Source organism: Narcine bancroftii, chromosome 3 (assembly GCF_036971445.1).
Source record: "Narcine bancroftii isolate sNarBan1 chromosome 3, sNarBan1.hap1, whole genome shotgun sequence".
Classification (NCBI taxonomy): domain Eukaryota; kingdom Metazoa; phylum Chordata; class Chondrichthyes; order Torpediniformes; family Narcinidae; genus Narcine; species Narcine bancroftii.
In genome coordinates, this window is record NC_091471.1 from 252,057,167 (window position 1) to 252,081,754 (window position 24,588).

Genomic DNA, 24,588 nt, shown 5'->3' on the forward strand with positions numbered 1-24,588 from the left:
AATCAAAAGGAAGACAATAATGATGGACAGTCGGTTATATCCAATGAACGGACGCTCTGGATGAATAGTGGGCGGGAGCCATGAAAGTAAACCAATCAGCTGCCTCCCTCCGGTAGCCTTGGCCGATGGTCTTGTGGATATGCGGACGCCATGTGAGTGAGGTTGCAGGGAAAGGAGGAGAAAGGGGAGGGAGAGGGAGAAAGAGAAAGGGGAGGGAGAGGGAGAAAGGGGAGGGAGAGGGAGAAAGGGGAGGGAGAGGGAGAAAGGGGAGGGGGGGGAAGGGAGAAAGGGGAGGGGGGGGAAGGGAGAAAGGGGAGGGGGGGGAAGGGAGAAAGGGGAGGGGGGGGAAGGGAGAAAGGGGAGGGGGGGGAAGGGAGAAAGGGGAGGGGGGGGAAGGGAGAAAGGGGAGGGGGGGGAAGGGAGAAAGGGGAGGGGGGGGAAGGGAGAAAGGGGAGGGGGGGAAGGGAGAAAGGGGAGGGGGGGAGGGAGAAAGGGGAGGGGGGGGAAGGGAGAAAGGGGAGGGGGGGAGGGGAGGGGAGGGGGGGGAGGGAGAAAGGGGAGGGGAGGGGAGGGGAGGGAGGGAGGGAGAAAGGGGAGGGCGGGAGGGAATTAATGGGGTTGTTTGCTGCCAGGGAAGGGGAGGGTCTTTCTGTTCCCATCCCATTTTCCTGCAGTTGGTCCATATCCTCAGCCCATCTCATTTGTATATCTTTCTTTCTTTTCTTTGGCTTGGCTTCGGGGACGAAGATTTATGGAGGGCGTAAATGTCCACATCAGCTGCAGGCTCGTTTGTGGCTGACAAGTCCGATGCGGGACAGGCAGACGCGGTTGCAGGGGAAAATTGGTTGGTTGGGTGTTGGGTTTTTCCTCCTTTGCCTTTTGTCAGTGAGATGGGCTCTGCGGTCTTCTTCAAAGGAGGTTGCTACCCGCCAAACTGTGAGGCGCCAAGATGCACGGTTTGAGGCGATATCAGCCCACTGGCGGTGGTCAATGTGGCAGGCACCAAGAGATTTCTTTAGGCAGTCCTTGTACCTTTTCTTTGGTGCACCTCTGTCACGGTGGCCAGTGGAGAGCTCGCCATATAACACGATCTTGGGAAGGCGATGGTCCTCCATTCTGGAGACGTGACCCACCCAGCGCAGCTGGATCTTCAGCAGTGTGGACTCGATGCTGTCGACCTCTGTCATCTCGAGTACTTCGACGTTAGGGATGAAAGCGCTCCAATGAATGTTGAGGATGGAGCGGAGACAACGCTAGTGGAAGCGTTCTAGGAGCCGTAGGTGATGCCGGTAGAGGACCCATGATTCGGAGCCGAACAGGAGTGTGGGTATGACAACGGCTCTGTATACGCTTATCTTTGTGAGGTTTTTCAGTTGGTTGTTTTTCCAGACTCTTTTGTGTAGTCTTCCAAAGGCGCTATTTGCCTTAACGAGTCTGTTGTCTATCTCGTTGTCGAACATAACCTGATCCCATTGCTCAAGCCTGAAATGTTAGTTATGTATCTTTATCTTTGCTAATACAAGGTTTGACCTGCTGAGCTTCTCCAGCATTGTGTTTTTACTTCTATCTGTATATCTGTAAATCTCTGATGCTGAAACAAGCCATGAAAGACCTCAACAATGAAGACGCTGCTTACATCCGGTACCGCAAGGATGGCAGTCTCTTCAATCTGAGGCATTTGAAAGCTCACTCCAAGACACAAGAGCAACTTGTCCGTGAACTACTCTTTGCAGACGATGCCGCTTTAGTTGCCCATTCAGAGCCAGCTCTTCAGCGCTTGACGTCCTGTTTTGCGGAAACTGCCAAAATGTTTGGCCTGGAAGTCAGCCTGAAGAAAACGGAGGTCCTCCATCAGCCAGCTCCCCCCACATCTCCATCGGGCACACAAAACTCAAAACGGTCAACCAGTTTACCTATCTCGGCTGCACCATTTCATCGGATGCAAGGATCGACAACGAGGTAGACAACAGACTCGCCAAGGCAAATAGCGTCTTTGGAAGACTACACAAAAGAGTCTGGAAAAACAACCAACTGAAAAACCGCACAAAGATAAGCGTATACAGAGCCGATGTCATACCCACACTCCTGTTCGGCTCCGAATCATGGGTCCTCTGCCGGCATCACCTACGGCTCCCTGAACGCTTCCACCAGCGTTGTCTCCGCTTCATCCTCAACATTCATTGGAGCGACTTCATCTCCAACATCGAAGTACTCGAGATGGCAGAGGCCGACAGCTTCGAATCCACGCTGCTGAAGATCCAACTGTGCTGGGTAGGTCACATCTCCAGAATGGAGGACCATCACCTTCCCAAGATCGCGTTATACGGCGAGCTCTCCTTTGGCCACCAAGACAGAGGTGCACCAAAGAAGAGGTACAAGGACTGCTTAAAGAAATCTCTTGGTGCCTGCCACATTGACCACCGCCAGTGGGCTGATATCGCCTCAAACCGTGCATCTTGGCGCCTCACAGTTTGGCGGGCAGCAACCTCCTTTGAAGAAGACCGCAGAGCCCACCTCACTGACAAAAGACAAAGGAGGAAAAACCCAACATCCAACCCCAACCAACCAATTTTCCCCTGCAACCGCTGCAACTGTGTCTGCCTGTCCAGCATCGGACTTGTCAGCCACAAACGAGCCTGCAGCTGACGTGGACATTTACCCCTCCATAAATCTTCGTCCGCGAATCCAAGCCAAAGATATCTCTGAATACCCTTTAAATGTCAAAATAGTGATCAGCTGCTGATTTATCCCTAACCCATTGGACAGGTACAAGGATGGAAGAGGATTGGAGGGATATGGTTTGGGTGTAGGTCAATGGGATCAGGCAGAATAATAGTTCAGCACAGACTAGAAGGGCTGAAGGACCTGTTTTTGTGCTGTAATATTCTGTGGTTGGCTATTTGCCTTCTATGGACACTGTGGTACCTGCTGAATTTTTCCAGCTGTTTTGTACATTAACTTCTCTTTTCTTTGGCTTGGCTTCGCGGACGAAGATTTATGGAGGGAGTAAAAAGTCCACGTCAGCTGCAGGCTGGTTTGTGGCTGACAAGTCCGATGCGGGACAGGCAGACACGATTGCAGCGGTTGCAAGGGAAAATTGGTTGGTTGGGGTTGGGTGTTGGGTTTTTCCTCCTTTGCCTTTTGTCAGTGAGGTGGGCTCTGCGGTCTTCTTCAAAGGAGGTTGCTGCCCGCCAAACTGTGAGGCGCCAAGATGCACGGTTTGAGGCGTTATCAGTCCACTGGCGGTGGTCAATGTGGCAGGCACCAAGAGATTTCTTTAGGCAGTCCTTGTACCTTTTATTTGGTGCACCTCTGTCACGGTGGCCAGTGGAGAGCTCGCCATATAACACGATCTTGGGAAGGCGATGGTCCTCCATTCTGGAGACGTGACCCATCCAGCGCAGCTGGATCTTCAGCAGCGTGGACTCGATGCTGTCGACCTCTGCCATCTCGAGTACTTCGACGTTAGGGGTGTAAGCGCTCCAATGGATGTTGAGGATGGAGCGGAGACAACGCTGGTGGAAGCGTTCTAGGAGCCGTAGGCGGTGCCGGTAGAGGACCCATGATTCGGAGCCGAACAGGAGTGTGGGTATGACAACGGCTCTGTATACGCTTATCTTTGTGAGGTTTTTCAGTTGGTTGTTTTTCCAGACTCTTTTGTGTAGTCTTCCAAAGGCGCTATTTGCCTTGGCGAGTCTGTTGTCTATCTCATTGTCGATCCTTGCATCTGATGAAATGGTGCAGCCGAGATAGGTAAACTGGTTGACCGTTTTGAGTTTTGTGTGCCCGATGGAGATGTGGGGGGGCTGGTAGTCATGGTGGGGAGCTGGCTGATGGAGGACCTCAGTTTTCTTCAGGCTGACTTCCAGGCCAAACATTTTGGCAGTTTCCGCAAAACAGGACGTCAAGCGCTGAAGAGCTGGCTCTGAATGGGCAACTAAAGCGGCATCGTCTGCAAAGAGTAGTTCACGGACAAGTTGCTCTTGTGTCTTGGTGTGAGCTTGCAGGCGCCTCAGATTGAAGAGACTGCCATCCGTGCGGTACCGGATGTAAACAGCGTCTTCATTGTTGGGGTCTTTCATGGCTTGGTTCAGCATCATGCTGAAGAAGATTGAAAAGAGGGTTGGTGCGAGAACACAGCCTTGCTTCACGCCATTGTTAATGGAGAAGGGTTCAGAGAGCTCATTGCTGTATCTGACCCGACCTTGTTGGTTTTCGTGCAGTTGGATAATCATGTTGAGGAACTTTGGGGGACATCCGATGCGCTCTAGTATTTGCCAAAGCCCTTTCCTGTTCACGGTGTCGAAGGCTTTGGTGAGGTCAACAAAGGTGATGTAGAGTCCTTTGTTTTGTTCTCTGCACTTTTCTTGGAGCTGTCTGAGGGCAAAGACCATGTCAGTGGTTCCTCTGTTTGCGCGAAAGCCGCACTGTGATTCCGTGAGAATATTCTCGGCGACACTAGGTATTATTCTATTTAGTAGAATCCTAGCGAAGATTTTGCCTGCAATGGAGAGCAACGTGATTCCCCTGTAGTTTGAGCAGTCTGATTTCTCGCCTTTGTTTTTGTACAGGGTGATGATGGTGGCATCACGAAGATCCTGAGGCAGTTTACCTTGGTCCCAACAAAGCTTGAAAAACTCATGCAGTTTGGCATGCAGAGTTTTGCCGCCAGCCTTCCAGACTTCTGGGGGGATTCCATCCATACCTGCTGCTTTGCCACTTTTCAGTTGTTCGATTGCCTTATTTGTCTCATCCAGGGTGGCAACCTCATCCAGCTCTAGCCTTAGGGGCTGTTGAGGGAGCTGGAGCAGGGCGGAATCTTGGACTGAGCGGTTGGCACTGAAAAGAGATTGGAAGTGTTCTGACCATCGGTTGAGGATGGAGATCTTGTCGCTGAGGAGGACTTTGCCGTCTGAGCTGCGCAGCGGGCTTTGGACTTGGGGTGAGGGGCTGTACACAGCCTTTAGAGCCTCGTAGAAACCCCTGAAGTCGCCAATGTCCGCGCTGAGCTGGGTTCGTTTGGCGAGGCTAGTCCACCACTCATTTTGGATCTCCCGGAGTTTGCGCTGAAGATGGCTGCATGCGCGACGGAAGGCTTGTTTCTTCTCTGGACAGGACGGCTTTGTAAGGTGAGCCTGGTGGGCAGCTCGCTTCTTTGCCAGCAGCTCCTGGATTTCCTGGCTGTTTTCGTCAAACCAGTCCTTGTTTTTCCTGCAACTACAATTGCAGTATCTGCAGATTTTCTTTTTTCACACCTTAAACTGATACCTTCTAGTTATAGAATCATCAACCCTAAGAAAAAAAACATTATTCACTTTACCCATGCCCCTTATGATTTTATAAACCTCTATAAGGTCACCCCTCAGCCCTCATCTCAGCCTATCTGGTCTCTCCCTATAAATCATGGGCTCTTACCCTGGCAACATCCTGGTACACCCCCTTCAACTTGTTGATGTTCTTCCTCTAACTGGGTGACCAGAGCTGCACGTGGTACTCTCAGGGAGGTCTCACCAATGCCTGGACAAATCATAGAGTCCTAACTTTTGCATTCAGTATCCTGATTAACAAGCCTGTCCACCTTTCAGGAAAGTGTGTTCCTGTATTCCTAGGTCTCTCTGTTCAACAATCCTGTCCAGGGCCCTGGGTTTGACTTCCTGAAGTGCACACCTCACACATGTTGGAGTGGAAGCAGACTTTTGTGTTTCACTCATTGTCCCACCTTCCCAACAGATCTTGTAAAATTGTATATCTTTACTCATCGTTTACTACTCCCACAATTTGCGTGTCATCTGCTAATTTTCTAATCGCATTAACTACATTGTCATCCACAACATTTGTATGGTTAACTAACACACAGGAGTGGACCCACTACCTACCCATGTAGCCCACCACCAGTCACATGCCTCCACTACTTCCTTCTAACTCCTACAAAGCCAATTTTGAATCTAATATCCTGAGCTTCCAAGTGCATTCAAACGTTCATACTTGTTGACTTATTAAATGAGACAGGGATGGTAAAATAGTTAAGGAATTTGTATTTCAAAAATGTCAACAAAATAAAAGTAAATGAATAAAAAACAGACTGTGAAAATCAGAAATATAAACAGATTGGGCAGTATTTGTGCTAAGGGATCCAGTCTGTGGCTCTTTAATCAAGACTGAGAAAGTGAAAAATAAATTTAGTTCTCTTCCTGAAACCAAAATCTGCAAATTGCTTACTCGCCTCTTGCAGACTATTTCACATGAGTTCCAGCAGTGATATTGACTGAATTATTTAATCATCAGCTCAGCACTTCCATGGAGTATGTCAATCAATAACTGTTGAAATTGGATTGCAGATCATCTGATATTGGAGGATTTTCGGGTCTTCCAAAGTGCATCCGAACCCCAGTGTTTCAAGCTATCTAATATCTTGTATCTCAAACACCAAATCTCCAATGTCCCACAGCCTGCCAAACAGATCCAGGAACCTAACTTTTGGATCTGCCAACACTCCAGTAACAATTTAATATTTTGTTACCATTTCTCCATCTGCATTACAGCTGTGGAACAGTATGCCTTCACGGCGTTCTCTGCCATTTTAATTTTAAGTGAGGCATTTCTGATTCATCTGGACCCATAAACATTGAAGTTATAGGCCCATCAGCCAATCACATCCCCATTGCCTTTTTGCACTAATCCCATTTGCCTGCATTTATTACTGTATCCTTCTATACCTTGCCTATTTCAGTCTTTGTCTCATTGTCCCTTAAACAGTAATTGCATCTGAATCCATCACCTCATCTGGAAGAGTTTTGTAAAAAAAAATGCCTCCCCTCCCCCAGATTCCCTTTAAAAATCCTTTCTCCTGCCTTAAACCATGTTGTGTTGTTTTTGATGTCCCTTCCATTGGGAGAAGATTGCAGCTACATTTGCCTCAAATAAACCTCTATAAGGTCACCCCCTCAATTTCCTTTTTTTTAAATATTTTATCTTGTAAAGTTTTAAACACAAATACATTACAATTATGATGAATTATATAGAAAAGCAATACTCCTAACCCATCATTCATAAATCTTCAAACCAATATATTGCAAATATGGCTCCATATTTCCAGGAAAAAATGGTATTTATCATGTAAATTAGGTTTTTTTTTAAAAAAGGAATACAAGATCTCAATTCAGTGTGCCATCTTTGCATTCCTAAATCCATATTAGATTTCCAAGTAATAACAACACATTTCCTAGAAATAGCTATGGCTAATCATAAAAATTCAATTTGATACATAGTTAATCTTAATTTTAAACTAACCTTTTTAAACATCTCCCAATAAAAATAACATTGGATCTAATGGAAGTTTTACCTTTAATATTTTTTCCAAAAATATTTTAACTTGTATCCAAAAAGATTTAACCTTAGTACTCTGCTATCTTTCTACCATATTTGATGATATTAATTAAATCTTTTTAATTTTTGAGAGATTAAATATAATCGATGTAAAAAATTATATTGTACTAATCTATATCTTATGTTAATTTTAGTCATATCTTTACATGACACTCTTCAATTTTTTTCATCTATCTTTCTATTTAAATCAGTTTCCCATCTTAATCTTGATTTATGAATATTTGGTTTAAATATTTTCCTTTGAAGTAATTTATACATCTCTGAAATAAATTTGTATCTCCTTTATTAATTAACATCTCTAACTCAGATTGTCTAGGAAAACAAACTATGACCTAACTTATCAGTTAGAAAAGCTTTGACTTGGTAATAACTGAAAAAAGGTATTTGGGACATTATATTTTTACTTCATTCCCCCTCAGCTTCCTTTTCCCCTTCCATAAATGGTCCACCAGTCCAGGCAACATCCTGGTGAATCTCCTTACCCAATCTCCACCACAATTATTTCTAACTTTCCCAAAATGTGGTGACCAGAAATGAACAGTGCTCCTAAGCAATGTTTTGTAAAGATATTTCCCTTGTAATGTTTAAGTTGCATTTATTTTGAACCTTCAGAGCATTGGAACTAGTAGTAGAAATGGGTATATTGGTATCACAGCCACTTGAGTTAAAGTGGACTGAAGTTGCTTGATAAACAAGCATGAAAACCTTTTTTTTAATTCACTTTGTAAAGTGAGGGAACTCCCTTTCAAGCACAAGCAGCTAGTCTTACCCCAAGAGAGACTGCCTCGTGGCTTACAGGTTGAATATTTATACAGAAACATGTTCTTATATGGAGAAGTACATTCAAACAGATTGCTCCATGTTTCTTCAAGTTCCCTTGGGATTTATTAATCAGGGTTGTGTCTTTCACTGTCTTTGCAAATACGAGTTGTTGATGTTCATAATCAGCTTCAACCTTGCTGAATTATCAAAACAAACCATGGAATATTCTTTGTGTAATTATTTTGGTTGCTACTTTAAGATCACAAGATAAAGGAACAGAAGTAGGCCATTCAGATACCGAGTCTGCTCCACAAATCCACCCTGAGTTAAACTGTTCTTAAATCTAGTTCCACCTTCTCCAATGATCAGGCTTCCACAGCTGTATGTGGCAACGAATTCAACAAATCTGACTCCCCTCTGGTTAAAGCAATTTCTCCTCATCTCTGTTTTAAATGGATCCCCTTTAATTCTAAAACTGCCCTCTTGTCCTGGATCCACCCACCAGGGTGTATTCACATCTACTCTGTCCAATCCTTCCAACATTCAAAATGTTTCTTTGAAATCCCCTCTCATTCTAATATACTCCAATGAATACAGTCCCTGAGTTGCTAAGCGTTCCTCATATGTTAGCCCTTGCATTCCAGGAATCATCCTGGTAAATCTTCTCTGAACTCTCCAACATTATTACATCCCTTCTAAGATAAGGGGCCCAAAACTGCACTCATTACTAGAAATGGAATCTCACCAGTGCCCCACGGAGCCTCATCAACACCTCTTCATTCTTATACACTATTCCTCTTGGAATGAATGCCAACATAGCATTTGCTTTCTTTACTGCCGATCCAACCTGGTGGTTAATCTTATCCTGCATGAAGACTCCTAAGTCCCTTTGGACTTCCAAATAATAATCTGTCTGTTTATTTCCTCTTCCAAAATATACGACTGTACATTTCTCAACATTGTATCGCATCTGCCATTTCTGCCCACTCTCTGCAACCTTGCGGTTCTTTCAACACTTCCTACTCCACCACCTATCTTGGTGTCATCTGCAAACTTAGTCACAAAATCATTCAATCCTTAATCTAAATTTACATTGTAAAAAGAAGCGGCCCCATTACCGGCCCTTGCGGAATACCACAAGAAAGCGGCAACTAACCAGAACAGGATCCCTTTATTCCCTCCCTTTGCTTTCTGCCTATCAGCCAATGCTCCACTTAATCTAACATCTTTCCTGTAATTCCATGGGCTCTCATCTTATTAAAAGCAGCGTCTTAGGCGGCACCTTATCAAAGACCTTTTGAAAATCCAAATACACAACATCCACAACCTTTCCTTTGTCCATCCTACTTGAGATTTCCTCAAATAAATTCCAAAATTCCCTTCCTGAAACCATGCTGGCTCGGACCTATCATGCCATGCACCGCAAGGTATTTCATAACCTTGTCCTTGTTATTAAATAGCGGAACTACATTTACGACCTTCCAATCCTCCGGATCCATGCCAGAGTCTGTTGATTTCTGGAAAATAAATTCCAATATCTCCACAGTCTCCAAAGCTCTCTCCTTCAGAACCTGTGGATGCACCTATCTGATCCAGGAGACTTATCTAACTTTAGTCCATTCAGATCTTTCCTGGACTCAACACACAAATTCATGAAGAAAGCACGTTAGCACCTCTACTATCTCAGGAGTTTGCGGAGGCTTGGTATGACATCGGAAACCCTATCAAATTTCTACAGAGGTATGGAAAGCTTGCTGGCTTGCTGCATCACAGTCTGACCTGGGGCACCATTACGAATATAAAGCCCTGCAAAAGGTAGTGGACACAGCCCAGGACATCACAGGCAAAACCTTCCCCACCATCGAGAACATCGACAGGGAACGCTGCTGTCGGAAAGCACCAGCAATCATCAAGGATCCACAGCACCCAGCATGCGCTCTTTTCTCAGGGAAGAAGTCCAGGTGCCACAAGCCTCACACCACCAGGTTCAGGAACGGCTGCTATCCCTCCACCATCAGACTCCTCAACAATGAACTCAATCAGGGACTTATTTAAGGACTCTTACTTTTGCACTTTGTTGTTTATTTTTCCTTTGTTTGTTTACATTTCTTTATTTATTTACATCACTACCAATAAATGGTAATTCTGCCTGGCCTGCAGGGAAAAGAATCTCAGGGTTGTTTGTGATGACATGTATGAATTCTGATAAATCTGAAATCTGAGTCTAACTTGGGGGGGCTGGGAGCATAATTGCAGAAATAGGTTGGCAGAAAGAAAGTTTCTTTCTGCCCAGTACTTGAACTTATGGCTGATGCCCAAAACACGGTGGTGTTTGAAATCTTGAAGGTGTCTGATCATTGTTAATAATTTGAATCTTATTCATTTCAATTTTACTCCTTTTTCAATTAATTATTTTGTTTATAATGATGTTTGCTCTTCAAGATGTAGCCACGCGTTACAGTTTGTGAGTGTGTCTAATCTTTATTTTGCTTTCGTGGCAGGCAAGCTGCTTTTGAAATAACCGCACGATACTGTTCAAAGGAAATAGAGGCATATGGGCAATGTGTCACCCTGAACCCATCTTCATGGCAGAAGGACTGTCATCAACTGAAAACCACAGTTGCACAGTGCACATCGTCACAGTGAGTTTGTTTGAGTTCCACAAACATAGCCAAACGCTTTCCTGCAGAATGCACTGACGGTGCCACTCATTGGGAAACTGTACATTCATCTGGAATTCTGATGTCGTGACACTCAGACAAAATCCCATGGAATGTATGACCCCTCACCCCTAGGCTTTTTTTTTTAAAGGATTTTTGTGATCAGCGGCCATGAAATACACGCAAAAGTGTTCAGGAAAATTTTAAAAATTGTCATTGTTCAGTGTAATCCGGAGGTGAGAACCTTGGAGCTTCTGTTCTTTAATCTGTGGCCTTGGTTGCTAAATTCACTTTGCAGGGCTTCAACCATCTTTACTGTTAGTACCATTGTGGACCATCACCACTGGCTGTTAGCATGCCCTTTGACATTCTGTGACCTGGGTGACTCTGGCACCAGGAAGGCAACATACTATTTCCTGGCCATGAAAACCTCTATCTGTTCCCCTCAATATTGGGTCTCCTACCACTAGTGCACATGGACATTTGCTCTCCCCCCCCCCCCTTTCTTCAGCTGATCCACCTACTGCCCCATCAGCTTCACGGATCTACTAAAATGTCCCCAGTTGGGACTTCAAAACCCAGTGCTCATACCAGGAAAACTGGAGGCAAGGAACAACTCAGAACATCCACACCATGCAAGCAGATCAACCCACTGGACTGAGACATCCTTTTTAGTTCAGTTCATTGATTTAAATTGTAGTTCATAGAGTGTGACAGCACAGGTTGCAAAAGTGGTTTAAAAAGCAGCCAGAATTCTGTCTTACAATCCACCAGATTCAGCTGACGTCCCAGAGATTCAAACGTAACACAATACTCAAGAAAGAATGGAATCAGAAAGCAGGAAACGAGAGGAAAGTTAGTCCAATATATGGCACAAGGAAAATGTTGGGACTCCATTATTAAGAATAAATTGTTAAGACATTTGGAAAACCAGAGGACAATAAAGCAGTTAACATGGTTATATAAAGGGAAGATTATATTAGGCAAAGTTGCTAGCATTCACTCCAGAGATGAAGGGATGACAAATGAAGCAGGTTGGTGGAGAAGAAATGGAGGTGATCTTATTGAAACTCTGAGAGGGATTGACAAGGTGGATGCTGAGAGATGCTTCCCTCTAATACTGCTAAGGGACTTTGTTCCAGAAAAAAGGTGTCACCCATTTCAGACAGTGACTGAGATCTTTTTAAAAATTTCATAAATCTTTGGAATTCTCTACCCTAGTAGGTGTGGAGACAGAGTCATTGAGGGTACCTAGGTAATATTAGCAGATATTTGAACTACAGGAGAGACGAGGAGTGTGGAGAGAGTATGGGTAATTGGTATTAAGGTCAATGAGAGCAGAGATGATTGTAGTGAATAGTGGAGCTGGCTGGCCTATGACTGCTCCCATTCCAATACAAATGGAGACAGTAAGGAAGTCATGATGAATATTAGTGAAACACTGATTCAAATACATCAGGAATTTGATGTCCAGTTCTGGGCATTAACATTTAGAGTAGATGTAGGGTTTAATGAGTTGCTTCTGACCCCTTCCAGCAACAAGGGACATCAATTCTAAGACTAGATAGGAGAAGCTAATTTCTTGTTCTTAAAACAGGAAATGTTGCAAGGAACTGAGATTTGTTAAATTGTATGAGTATTGTATTTCTTCTGAAATTCTGCATAAAACTGTTCCCAAGAAAAGAGGCGTATACAATAAAGAGAAATGTAAACAAATTGCAATACAGAGAAAAATATATATTCAGTAATAAATAATGTGCAAGGTAAGTACAATAGATTGAAAATGATGGGCAAAAAAAGATCAAAATTAGTATGAAGAAAACAAGAGGTCATGGTCTGTAACCCACCACAAGGGCAGAAGTGGAGGCAAGAGGTCATGGTCTGTAACCCACCACAAGGGCAGAAGTGGAGGCAAGAGTCAGTTGTGGCGATCACAAGAGATGTAGATGAATATATGAAAGGAAGAATGAGCAGGGCTGTGAGGAAGGTGCATCTGGCATGGACTCGACAGGCTCAGCTGTAATCATTCCCTGAAATCGCGGTACCGCTGTCCAGCCATGTCAAGGATCCTGTTAGCATTTCTTAAAATGGACTCCACCATTTTCCTAATAACATGTCGTTAACTGGCCTGTATTCTTTTTTGGAAAGATGGTGTTACAGTTGCTGTTTTCTAATCAGCTGGGACTACTTTAAAATCTGCAGCTAAGCTTTTAGAACCTTAGAATGTAGATCATCCAGTCCCAATAATTTTTCTAGCTCAATAAAACCCTTGGTATCTGAGTTTTTTCTTTATTTTGCCAGATACATGAAGAAGAGTGAGAGAAGATTTAAACACCATCTTATTATATGAGTGGTTTGTTTCTCAACTCTTTCATTCTTAAGGTTCTCTAACCCTTTTTGTTTTTACTTTCTCTTCATCTGCTTAACCTGTTGTGGTTATAGTTTAGGTCCTTATATTCCTCTGATTATTTGTTTTTAACGTTGTTTTAAAAATTCCCTCCACCTCCTGTTTTTGCCAGTTTTCCCTGTAGATTTTCTGCAGATTGTTTTCTATTTTGTTTTGACAGCTTGTTTATTATAATCTACCATCACAGAATCTGCAGGCATATGTGTTTTGCTTAGACCTTGAAGAAGGGCTCAGGCCCGAAATGCTGGTAATATACCTACCTCCTGCAAGATCTGCTGAGTTCTCCACCATGACTGTGTGCTTTGTACTACAATCGCAGCAGATTTCCGAGTTTCACTTTTTGCTTATTACTTGTTCATCTTGCTCAGTCATGGTCTATTGTTGCTCCACATGGAGCAGTTTCCACATTTTTGTGTTAAACAAGAAAGTCTGCAAAGGTTCATGCACAATACCCATACAGTGTAGGGGTTATTTATCTATAATGTTGTTGTTTGTCTTTCAGGCGGCTCCGTGGAGAGGGAAGAACCTGCAGATGCAGCAACGGTTAAACATTTTCAAATAATGTAACTGACAAAAAACTAAAATGCTTTAAGGTTTATATATGAATATATATGCATGAATATGCAAGAGAAGTTTGTTTAAATGAAATTTTTGTCTTTTATACTGTTTATTCTTAATGCAGGTGATACCCCTGGTATCAGCACCTATAGGGATTGGTTGATGCAGATATTTTCTAGTTGCTTAAAACTAACTCTTAAAATGCTTAACTAATACACCTGCATTAAGAATAAACAGTATAAAAGACAAAAATTTCATCTAAACAAACTTCTCTTGCATATTCATGCATATATATTCATATATAAACCTTAAAGCATTTTAGTTTTTTGTCAGTTACATTATTTGAAAATGTTTAACCGTTGCTGCATCTGCAGGTTCTTCCCTCTCCACGGAGCCGCCTGAAAGACAAACAATAACATTATAGATAAATAACCCCTCCACCCAAGTTTACAGGTGAAGCCACTGACCAGGGCAACTCACTAAGCAGGGATAAGGTGACACGTTAAGAGAGTCACTCCTACGGATAGTGGTATCAACCAGCTCTTCATCATGGACGACGCCATTGCTGTTTCACACAACTTTATTCAAACTACTGCTATGAGCAAAGCCCGACCAAGGCCCTTTGCTGGCTGAATATTTGCTCCCATCAGAGAACATTTACTTATACAATTTTATATATACGTATTTTTACCTATTTTATTTTTCTTTATCTTAATTTTTAAAATTTATTTACCTTGAATTTTTTTGCCAGTTGCTTGAATTCCAGATTTTTCAGCACTCCTGAAGAAGGGCTCAGGCCCAAAACGATGGTTCCTCTTTACTTCCTATGGATGCTGCATGACCTGCTGAGTTTCCCTAAAATATTTGTGTATTTCAGCTTAAAACATTATATTGTTTATAGCAGAAAAAAATACTGAAGTTTAAAATTGGTGCACCTCACCATTAGTTCACCAATCACGCCACATGCCATCACATTCAACTGGAAAATTCATTTATCTACCAATCCCCATAGAGATCAGTTACCAGGGGTTTTACAGTACATTTTTAAAAATTAATATATTTGTGTTATGTGAGGTGAAAACTTTTACTAAATGTGCTGTGGACTACAGGGAGGCGTAGGGCCCCGTTAAGAATGGATGATGTAGACAGTAAGAAAAAAAATTAGAGAAACAATGAAGAAATTTAATACAAGAAACAGGAAGAGGGCCTTGATGAAGGGCTCAGGCCCAAAACATTTGTTATATCTTTTGCCTCCTATAGACAGTGCATCACCTGCTGAGTTTCTCCAGTACTTTTGTGTAGGACTACAGTCAACGCCCTGGTATCAGGCACCAATGGGGATTGGTAGATGCTGTATTTTACGGTTGCTTGAGATTGCGTGACTGGTGAACTAACGGCGAGATGCGCCAATTTTATACTTCTGTGTTTTTACCCACTTGATTTTTGCGATTATTTTTACCGGTTGCTTGAATTCTGGACAACAGTTTTACTGCATAATGTATTCAGTTAATTCCTTAGTAAGATCTGCTTCCAGTATTTCTACCCAGTGAGTCTTCCATCAGATTTCATTCTTCCATCCTAGAACTTCCTAACTGATGATCGTCTTCTTCCAGCCCCATCGTTCGAAAGATCCGTGCAGAATGTGCAGAGCCCTTCGTGGCATTTGAGCAGTGTTTGAAGCAGAGTCAGACATTGGTAATGAAGTGCACTGAGCACGTCAACAGGTTCCTGGCCTGTGCGGAGAAAGTCAAGGTGCCAAACTCAGGTAAAAGCATTTCTGCAATCTTGAGGTTCAGAGTTAGTTCAAAGATTGTAACAGCACATTCTTAACAACCCACGAATTCAACACAGAACTTGGCAAATTGACATCCCACCACATCTTTTCCGTTCCCAGATCTCTGTCAAAAGGTTTGGTCTTCAAAATAGAGGGACAAAGAAATTCTGCTGGCGTTGGGTCTAGTGCAGTACACCAAGGTGCTGGAGAAACTCAGCAGGTCACGCAGCATCCAGGGGAAGTAAAGAGCAGTCGGGTTTGATCTTCTCTTCAGGAGTGCTGAAAAATCAGGCAGATGGCTAAATAACAAACATGGGGAGTGGGGGACAAGTTAACAGGTTAGAGATTATACAGTAAAAACCCCTGGTATCTGGTACCTTTTGTGATTGGTAAATGCCAGATAAGTGAATTTTACGGTTGCTTGAGATTGCATGTTGAGTGATTGGCGAACCACGGTGAGGCGTGCCAATTTAAACTTCCATATTTTTAATGAAACAACAGAGGCATTTTGAATCACTTAAACCAGAATGTATGCAGGCGCTGTGATTGTAGTATAATACACAAAAGTGCTGGAGAAACTCAGCAGGTCACCCAAAGGTACAATATCAATGTTGCATGGCTTTATGAAGGGCTCAGGGAAACGCTGGTTATATCCTTTGCTTCCTATAGATGCTGTGGACCTGCTAAGTTTCTCCAGCACTTTTGTGTAGGGCTACAGTATTTGTTGACTGTTTTTTTTGCTTGAGGCTGCCGGGTTGCTTGAATTCCAGATAAGAGGGGTTTTACTGTAGGTGGATACAGGTTGGAAGGTAGAAGAGAAAGAAGGTGAGAAATGATAGGGGGAGAGAGAGCAGAGGGCTAATTAGCTTATAGGAGAAGGAAGGGAAGGCGATGGGGAGCTGGAGGAGGGAGATTAGCAGAGGGGGTGAGTTAACAGATATTGATGCCATCTGGTTGGGGACTGCCAAGATGTGGTTCTTCCAACTTTAAGTGTGACTTGAATATCCATATGGAGGGTAGAATTGCAAATCGGCACAAATCTGAAAGCACCAATGAGGACACTAATACAGACAGTTGGAGGGGGTTGACTGATAGAATCAAGGAATTATCAAAAAGACTGGCTGTGCTCAAAGTAAATGTTACCTGATCTTGGATTGCTAAGAGTGTAAGTGGAGGTAGCAAATAGATTTCCCATAATCTTCCAACCCATCCTAAATCCAAGAGTCAAAACCACCTGCCTGCACCACTGAAACACCTCTATATTTCTTCCACTACCATAACTGTAGATTTAGTGATGTTTCAGAGGCGCATACAGGGGTTTTTGGGGTGCCAGAGTAGTTTTTGATTTGGGCAGTAATGGAAGGTCCATGAGCCTGATTGCCTTTGGTTAGAAGTGCCAGACTTTCAGGGACTTCATCTTCTTCCCGAAAGTAGCAGTGAGAAGAGTCTCTCCAGCACATTTGCGATTGCACTCGACCCCAGCACCTGCAGACTTTTTAAAAATTATAATAAATACAGTACAATGAAGAAAAGGGAACAAAACTGAAAATACAATATCACACTGATATCAAGATAAAACTTCAAACAGTATAAACTCAGTCCCCCCTCCACTGCACTGGATGAAGACAGAAAAGGCATCAAAAATATTATCTATATTAAAAAAAACACTTAACCTATATTAAAAAAAAGAAAGCTAACTGAAGAAAAAAAATTTGAGCAGCTTATCCTGAGGGTTATGTACATTTTGTAACTTTTGATTCATACTGCGAATCAAAAAACAAAGGTAAGACTATATCTTATTTGGAAGAGTTAGTACATCTAATCACGTTAAAAACATTTACATCAAATGAAAATAAGACATAAAAGGCTGCCGTGTATCTTCAAATTTCACCGATGAATCAAATACACATGATATAATTTTTTTCTAAACTTACACAGGACATAATATGAGAGAACTATTGAAACACTGTTGGAAGCCTAGAGTCTTTCCATTTTAATAAGATGGCTCTTCTAGCCAACAATATAGAGAAGGCCACAACCCATTGCACAGATAACATCTGCAGACTCTTGTTTAATGAGGTTATTTTGATGCCTCATTCTTCTTGCCTAAGCATTTAAGTATCTAGACAAGTACTTGAATAACCACTGGTAAATTGGATGAATATGGAAGGGAGGGGACAGAAAGGGTGGTTTTTTGGTGCTGCGTGACTCTGTGTAATCTCACATTTATGAGATTTAATTATTTGCCAACCTCCAATCCGCCTCAAATACAGGAGAGTTTTGCCAAACAAATGTCAAAATGCAAAATCTTTGTAAAGGAAAACATGACCACTGCATTCGCCGGCCCCCTGCCAGCTCTCTTGGATTTAGGATGGGTTGGTTGGAAGATTATGGGAAGTCGATTTGCTATCTGTACTTCCACTCTTAGCAATCCAAGATCAGGCAACATTTACTTTGAGCCCAGCCAGCCTTTCTGGTATATATGACGTACACTGAGTTTCTCCAGTGTTGGGTTTTTACTTCAACCACAGTGTCTGCAGACTTTTGTGTTTTACTCATATTTTTAATTTAATTTAGACATACAGCACGGTAACAGGCCATTTCAGCCCAAGAATTAGTGCCGCCCAATTAACCTACACCCCCGGTATGCCTTGAAGGGAGGGAGGAAACCGGAGCCCCTGGAGAAAACCCACACAGACACTGGGAGAACGTACAAACTCCTTACAGATGGTGAAGGACTTGAACCCCGGTCCAGTCCCAATTGCTGGTGTTGCGCTAACCACTAGCCAACTCTGCCACCCCATATAGATATTTATTATCTATATGACTTTTTCCTGATGGTAATTTAATGTATTATTCAGTTTTTTTTTTAACTAAATATCTGTGTGGCTGAAACAAGTAAGAATTTCAGTACTTCAGTGTATGACAATAAACTGATTGTTATCTATAATGAGGGCCTTTAGTGGAGAACTGGATTCAACACAAAGGAACATAAATTAGATTACAAGTAAGAACAGGGGCATGCGAGACATTGGGATCGCTCCACGCAAAGCCAGTATGAGTTCCGTGATTCTAAGGTATGCTGAGAGTAGGTCAGTTCAGCTAATTTGGTTAATTCTGAGGTTGGGGGACATGTTCAGTGACACGAGTTTGAGTAAGGCCCGTCTTTATCTTGTGAAATTTAGAAGGGGGTGATCTGATTGAGACATATGCAAATTTGACAGAAATGGAGTAAAACAAGAAGGACTGCAGGTGCTGGGGTCGAGAACTGTGCACAAACGTGTTGGATGCTGAGAAGTTTCTTGCTCAAGATGGGAGGTTTAGACATGGGGCCATGTCCTTTGCCTAAGGGGTGAGCCATTTCCAATTTAGTTGAGAAAGTTCTACCACAGAGGATTGTCTATGGATACTCGGCCATTGAATCAATCAAGGCTGAGATCAGAGGAAGAGAAATTGGCAGAATTGGCTGTGATCTCTATGAACGATGGAGGGATCCAGCAGTCAGCTTTCTGTTTTTGTTCTTAGGTGATCCTGTGGAATAAGTTTTTGTTGCCGATGGGCTTGGAATCATCACTACCACAAACTCCACACTTTGTGAGCCGCCTTTATGAAGAATCAACCCTGGACCGGTGTGACCTAGATTGGCTTGAAGATCAGCTACCATCGAAATGAAATGCCTGAATTGACGATTCAGATCATGCTTGTTCATAAAGAGGAGAACTAAACTGGTATAAATTGTTCAATGACAAATGGCCGAGAAAATCCAGATGTTCTGGGGAGATATCTGTACATTTTCTGGGCCCTTAGGCCTCATTTCTTAATCTTCAAAAAATAAAAATTGGACAGAAGAGTGTTTTCCTGTTGCTGTACATTGAGAGTTATGGCCAGTGTTCAGAACTTGTTGCTGACCTTCAGCGACAGGAAGTCTTTGGATTATTCTGTCTTGAGAGATAGACTCGGTAAGGTGAGGATGGGTGAAAGGAAACAGCATTCTTAACAATTTAGAGCCTGCTTTGAATTTGAAAGGGCAAAATTAGTGAAAGATCTCAGGAATCACGAGACAAAAATGGAGCGAGCTTTCTATTTTTCCCTATTCTGTGACAATAATAATATTGGAATAATGCACATTCCCTCACGTTGATATCAGAACATTGTTTACTTGGGCGCTGGGCTTATTCATTAGTTTCTGAGGTTTCCATCCTTTCATTAGCTGATAATATGTGTTTTCAAACATGTTGAGCTTCAACAAATCTACCATGGTACATAATCCCAAGAAAATATATCTAGACTATTCAGGAATGACCCCAGGCATTTGGGATAGCTGATGTGTGCCAGTATTTACATTTCATCTTTTCATTCAATCCAACATTTTTCATGGTCTCTCCCATGTTATTTATGCTATTCCTTTCGTCTAATCCAGTAGTTCTCAATCTTTTTCTTCCCACTCACATCCCACTTTAAGTAATCCCTATGCCATCAGTGCTCTGTGATTAGTCAGGGATTTCTTAAGGTGGGATGTGAGTGGGAAGGGAAAGTTGAGAATCACTGCTCCAGACCCAATTGTTACTGAGAAAAATTGTCACTGGCCCATTTCCTTTGGACTTCTGAAACCGTGCACATAACAAGTCAATGAGGTACGATTAAAACAATGGGTTTCCGAATTTTTTCTTTCCACTCACGCCCCACCTTAAACAATCCCTGACTAATCACAGATCACTGATGGCGTAGGGATTACTTAAAGTGGTATGTGAGTGGAAAGGAAAAGGTTGAGAACCACTGGTCTAATCTTTGTCTAGTGGAGATTTAGAGGGAAAATTAAGTTTTACATTTCTCTGAATATACAGAAAGTTTTTTTTGAAAATCTGATTTCATGGCTACAAATGAGACAGCATATGCTGGAATTAGCAGGGTGCAGGAGGAACTCCAACTTAAGGAGCAAAGCTGGAGCTGTGATCTCGCCTTTGAAATTTTGGTTTTCCTTCTTAGAGGTCGGAAGGGATTTATAATAAGACAGATTGGCATCACTTTGTCGACCTGGCTTTCAGTATCTTCTCTCTTTCTGAGAAGCACTTCAATTTTCCCTTCTCCTGATCCAATACAGGTTTAAATGTCACTCATCAAACGACAGGAACTCTATCGAGAGTGTCCTGGCCGATTGCACCACAGTGTGGTACAGTTGCTGCAGAGAAATGGATTGGAGGTCAATCCACAGGACTATAGAGGCAGAGAGGATCAATGGAGACTCCATCCCCACCAACTGAGGTGATCTACTGGGATTGTCGTCTGAAGAGGGTTCACTAAACCATTCCACCCTGCACACATCTTTCAGCTGCTTCCACCAGGGAAGAGATTCAGGAGTATCAGAGCCAGCCCTACCAGGCTGAGGAACAGCTTCTTCCCACAGGCAGTGAGAATGCTGAACAACTAGAGGAACCGCTCACACTGACCATCCGAGGCTCATGTTTCGTATATATGCATACTGCATATGTATTGTTTGTCTGTGTGTTGTGTCTGGTTGTGTACCTGCAGCTTTTGCACCGAGGACCAGAGAACGCTGCTTCGTCGGGTTGTACTTGTGCAATGAGATGACAATAAACATGAATTGGCTTTATGGAACAAAAATATTCCGAGCTTTGCACGGAGTATCTAGTGGTGGTATGTTACTAAGAGTGAGATTCTTCTTGTCTGTTTGTGAAAGGTATAAATAGGTTGAAATGTCTTTAATATTATCCACTGAATGTTCGATTTCTGATGGATTATTTCTGCGCTTGAAGAAAATGTTTCAGTTCTCAAACAAAAAATTACCAGAGTAAGCTATTGCAATTGGCCCTCAATTACTCCCAATTCTCTTACAGTTGGGGGCCGCCAGGCAATGCTCACAGTGACTCTTGGTTTGCCTTATAGCAGGAAAAAGAACATTTCACGCATTTTACATTTTTTTGTGTTAATACATGACAATAAGAGACATCTTGAATCTGAAAGAAAAAGAATTGCACTTGTGTCCCGACAACATCATCTGGGCTGATAACAGCTGAACTGTTGAGGATACTGGGGTCAAGTGCAATGAACAAACATGCTGGAGAAACTCAGCAGGCATCCATATAAAGTAAAGGGTAACCAACATTTCAGCCCCGAGTCCTGACCTGCTGAGATTCTCCAGCACACTTGTGCATTGGGACACTTTGTGGCAGATGCCTGAAATCTATTTCTTAGTCATCAAATAGTCAAAGGAAGGGGCTTTAATGGTTTCATTTACAAAATTAATATATTTTTCAGAAGCCAGAAAAAGCTTGGGGCATAAAATTAAATTGTTGAAAGAAACTTCTCATACTTTGGAACCTACGCATTTTTACCATTTGCAGTTCTGAATTTTCAGTTAAATATTTTAAAGTAAAGAATCAATTCATTAATTTATATCTTGAAGCCTGCTGATTCTGGTAGTTTGTGAGATTTGTGCCACTACAGATCGAGTTGTTTCCATGGTAACACATAATAATGACAACGGTTCTTTTTTATCTTATCCCAATGTCAATGAGTGAGTTTTTCTTCTATTGCTTAATGTGTGTTCCTGCCGTGAGCAGGGGTGTGTGTCCCCGCTGTGGGCAGGGTTCTGCGTACCCAGCATGAGCAGGGGATGTGTGTTTCCGCCTGGATCAGGGAGGGGTGTGTGCTCCCACCGTGGGCAAGGTTCTGCATTCCCAATATGAGCAGGGGTGTATGATCCTGCCATGAGCAGCGGGGCTTCATTAGTTGGTGGATTGAGTTCAGGAGACATGAGGCAAAGTTGCAGCCCTATAAAACTCTGGTGACACTACAGATAGAATATTATGGTTACTTCATTACAGGAAGGATGTGGACTCGAAAGAGAGTGTGCAGAGAAGATTTGCCTGGATTGGAAAATAAGTCATACGGCAAGGTTAGCAGAACTGGGCTTTTCCCTTTGAAGCGTAGAAGCATGAGAGGTGACTAAATAGGGGCCTACAGGATTATGAGAGGCCTAGATATGGTGGACAGCGGCATCTGTTTCCCAAGACAGGAACAGCAAACACCAGAGGACATCTGCACAAAGTGAAGGGAGGAAAGTTTAGCGGAGACATCAGGGATAAGGTTATTTTTGGACACAAAATTGTGGGTGCCTGGAATGCATTGCCAGGGGTAGTGGTGGAGGCTGGAACAATAGGGACACTTTAGAGACTCTCAGACAGGCCCATGGATGAAAGGAAAATAGAGTTTTGAGGTAGGGAGGGTTTAGTATTTTTTGGGTAGGTATATATATTGGCCAAGTAGCCTGCATTATGCTGTAATGTGTGGACTGCATGCAAAGAATCAAAGGGGTGTACAAGGAACATTAGTTTAGAGCATGGATTGGGATGTGGAATTAATGGCCATTAGTGAAACTTGGCAGCACTGGCATCTCATTGTTCCTGCATTTTGTTGCTTTAAATGCGATAGAATTGGGGGAGGGGGGTAGGAGTGGCATTGCTCGTCAGGGAAAATATCTCAGCTGTGCTCAGACAGGACAGACGGTCATCTCCTGAGGCTGTATGGGGTGAAGCTGAGAAATGAGAAAGGTATGGACCACATTAATGGGGTTGTATTTATAAGACTAACCCAACAGTCAGCAAGAATTGGAGGAGCAAATCTGCAGGGAGAAACAAATGGCTGGAGGAAACAAAAAGTTGTGACAGCCCTATGTCGCTGCCGCAAAACACCAGATTTCATGACAGGAAATTCTGATTCTGATTTGAACTTTTCATAACTTCACTGGGACTCCCATACTGTAAAAGGGTTGGATGGATTAGATCAGTGATTTTCAGGTTTTTTCTTTCCATTCACACACCACCTTAAGCAATCCCTATGCCATAGGTGTTCAGTGATTAGTCAGGGATTACTTAAGGTGGCATGTGAGTGGAAAGAAAAAGTTTGAAAACCAATGTTTTAATCATACTTAATGGACTCGTTATGTGCACGGTTTCATAGCTGCAAAGGAAATGGGCCAATAACAATTTTTCTCAAGCAAAATATTTCAGTAACAATTGGGACTAGAGCAGTGATTCTCAACCTTCCCTTCCCACTCATATTCCACCTTAAGCGGTCCCTGACTAATCACTGAGTACCTATGGCATAGGGATTACTTAAAATGGAATGTGAGTGGAAAGGAAAAGGTTTGAAAACCACTTGGCAACTGTGTTAAGGGAAGTCATTTTTAAGATTTAAGCATAAAACATGGTAACAGGCCCTTCCAGCCAACCTACACCCCCTGTAACGTTTTGGAGGGTGGGAGGAAACTGGAGCACCTGGAGGAAACCCATGCAGGCATGAGGAGAACATGCAAACTCCTTGCAGAGGAGATAACTCTACAGGACAGAGACCATGGCAGCAGGTCAGTGAGGGGCTTACTGGCTGAGGGACCCACACTGGCTGTGGGTGACTTGGGTCGGTGACCCGCATGGGCTGCGGGTTGCTGGAGACAGGCTCATGGGAGACAGGTAGTGGAGATAGCATTCAAGAGGGTGCTGAGGGCAAGACAGGCTCCCAAAGGACCTCGAACGTTGATCAGCTTCCTGATCTGGAGCTCGGGAGGCTGATGGACCATACAGTAATTCTGAAAGGAATTGGTTCCCTTTTGTACAGTAAGGAGCACCGGGCGACAGTAACGGTGACTCTGCCTTACGGCAGGCAGAAGGCAATGTTGTATCATATTGCATATTTATGACAATAAAGGAATCTTGAGATAGCCCCAGATTTGAAACCAGGGTGCTGGCTCTGTAATGGCATCGCACTAACCATGCCATCCTAAATCAATATGTTGAGGTGCCAACCAGAGAGAGTGCAACACTGGATCTCCTTTTAAGGAACGAGGCAGGACAGGTGACAGAAGTAGGTGTCCGGGGACATTTTGGTCCAGTGGTCATAATGCCATTTGTTTCAAGTTAAGGATAGGTCTGGGCCTCGGGTTGAGATTTTAAATTGGAGTAAGGGCACTTTTGAGGAAATGAGAAAGGATCTAGAATGTGTGGGTTGGGGCAGGTTGTTTTCTG

General features: G+C 43.0%; 1 protein-coding gene across 1 annotated transcript; it reads left to right on the forward strand.

Moving 5' to 3' along the window:
* Positions 1-51: 51 nt before the first annotated feature.
* LOC138758542 (coiled-coil-helix-coiled-coil-helix domain-containing protein 5) lies at positions 52-19,395 on the forward strand. Its single transcript, XM_069927593.1, has 4 exons — positions 52-152; positions 10,650-10,790; positions 15,387-15,538; positions 19,073-19,395. Coding segments are annotated over exons 1-4 (312 nt in total). The 5' UTR covers positions 52-150; the 3' UTR covers positions 19,090-19,395.
* The last annotated feature ends 5,193 nt before the right edge of the window (positions 19,396-24,588 follow it).